At 44.4% G+C, this 1,897-nt stretch overlaps 1 protein-coding gene across 2 annotated transcripts in view; it reads right to left on the bottom strand.

Annotated features, from left to right (window-relative positions):
• The window catches only part of CLEC4A (C-type lectin domain family 4, member A), a 10,494-nt gene extending 10,124 nt beyond the window's left edge, over nt 1-370 (bottom strand). For both annotated transcript variants that reach the window (XM_008593228.1, XM_008593229.1), the window contains exon 1: nt 136-370. In XM_008593228.1, coding sequence (XP_008591450.1) covers nt 136-217 — 82 coding nt within the window. In that variant the 5' untranslated portion in view covers nt 218-370. The remainder of the gene's footprint in view (nt 1-135) is intronic.
• Between the last annotated feature and the right edge of the window lie 1,527 nt (nt 371-1,897).

Below are 1,897 nucleotides of genomic sequence, written 5' to 3'. Positions count from 1 at the left end.
AGCTCCTCGATGTTATCTACAAGCAGCTCAACCTTCTGAGAGACTCCTATGTCTCCCAACACCACCCACGCCTTGTTTATAAACCCTCTCTTCATCCTTCATCAGTAACTCTGACCATCAGAAAATGTACTTTACCTGCAGGAGAGCCTGAGTTGGTGCCTGAGGACTTGGATTCATTTTCGAACTTCACTTCAGCATAAGTGACTTCCAAAGCCATATTCAGAAGATACCTTCTGCCTTCTTCAGAAAATCTGTTTTATCCCCTCCCTACAGTATCTTATGAATGATAACCAAGCATGTGGTAAATTGTCTACTTTCTATCACTCAACTAGATGAAAACAGAGGCAACAAGTAGGCAAGTACTCTGGGAGTTATCCCATAAGAACTAAAAACAGCAATGCGGGGCCGCTAAGTCCACAGAAGGAGGTTCAAGCCCCAGGAGGAACAAAGTGAGAATCACAGCTTTAAACGTATGCTAGCAAATGGAATAAAAGGGGAACTCAAAGGGTGGGGGAAAGAAGTGGGAAGGAAAGGAAAAGAGGAACCAAACGATCGGAGAAGTATTTTCCGAGAACCGTGTTCTCTGAACTCACCAGCAAATATAAAATTCACGCACTTCCACATGCAAACATAATTGCTAAGAAACCAGGCAACCCGAGCAAACACGCGTTCACATCGCATTCATCTCATCATTTTTTGCTGATCAGGCACAACATTCTCAGAGAATCGTTGACACAAAACTCACATGAGCCTCCCGTTTTCAAGGGTCAGCTTCCTCCAGTAAAAGCACGAGTAAATCTTATGCTTTCTGAGGATGCTCCTCCGTGCGCTCTGCTTTTCCCTGTTGATCGTAACTAACTTCATCGTGAATCTCCATTCATTTTGCTACTAGTCACCCGCAGAACCCCTGAAAGCAGCTCTTTACTGGATGCTGCAGGAGGAGGCTGTTCTTCATCCCACACCTCTCTAGTCCTTTGATCTCCACACCACCTCGACAAAAGGCCATCCAGGGACACATGACTATGTTTTCGCAGTTAGGGAAATTGAAATCACAGTGTAGAAAGGGATAAAGCTGAACTGAGTGCTAAATATGACTTTTTCCAAAAGCCAAGAGGAAAACACTCCAAAATCTAAATCCTTCACATAGAATCTTTCCACAGACTTGTTCCCAGCTCACACTCAGAGTTTCTGCCCTCAGCTCTTCCTGAATGATCCTCCTTCTTTTAATATCCCCCCAACTCCTTTTTCTCCTGCATAACACACACACACACACACACACATACACACGCTCCCTACATACTTACCTCTACATTTACTTCTGTATTTCTTTATTTCTATATCTATTTCTGTATCTAAACATATTGAAAACCATGAGTTCACACTAATACCTCTAATTCCAATCTAACCCCACATGTTTTATTCTAATTTTCTCACTCTTCACATGATATAGTTTAGATATGCTGTTCCCCCAAAGCTCATGTGGACATCTGATCCTCGATGTGGCCGTGTTGAAAGGTAGCCTAGTGGGAGGTGTTCGGGCGTGGGGGTGGATCCCTTATGAATAGATTAACACCCTCCCTGGGGACTGAGTGAAATGGTAGAAATGGATTAGTCCCCATGAGAGGGGGCTGCTAGAAGAGGCTGGTGCCTCCCCTCTCTCTCTTGCTTTCTCTCTCGCCATGTGGTCTTGCCCCGGCAGGCTGCCCTGCCACTTTCCTCCATGACTAGAATCAGCCTGAGACCCTTCCAGATTCAGCTGCCCCAGAATCATGAGCCAAAGAAACCCCTTTTCTTTATGAATTATGCTGCCTCGGGTATTCTATTATAACAACACAAGAACAGACGAACACACCCCATTTCTAACTCCCTTCTGTGACAATAAGAAACCTGTTTTCAT

This window comes from Galeopterus variegatus, unplaced genomic scaffold (genome assembly GCF_000696425.1).
Source record: "Galeopterus variegatus unplaced genomic scaffold, G_variegatus-3.0.2 Scaffold8910, whole genome shotgun sequence".
Classification (NCBI taxonomy): Eukaryota; Metazoa; Chordata; class Mammalia; order Dermoptera; family Cynocephalidae; genus Galeopterus; species Galeopterus variegatus.
Note: the sequence above shows the minus strand (reverse complement) of the source record. Positions and strands in the feature narration are given on the sequence as shown.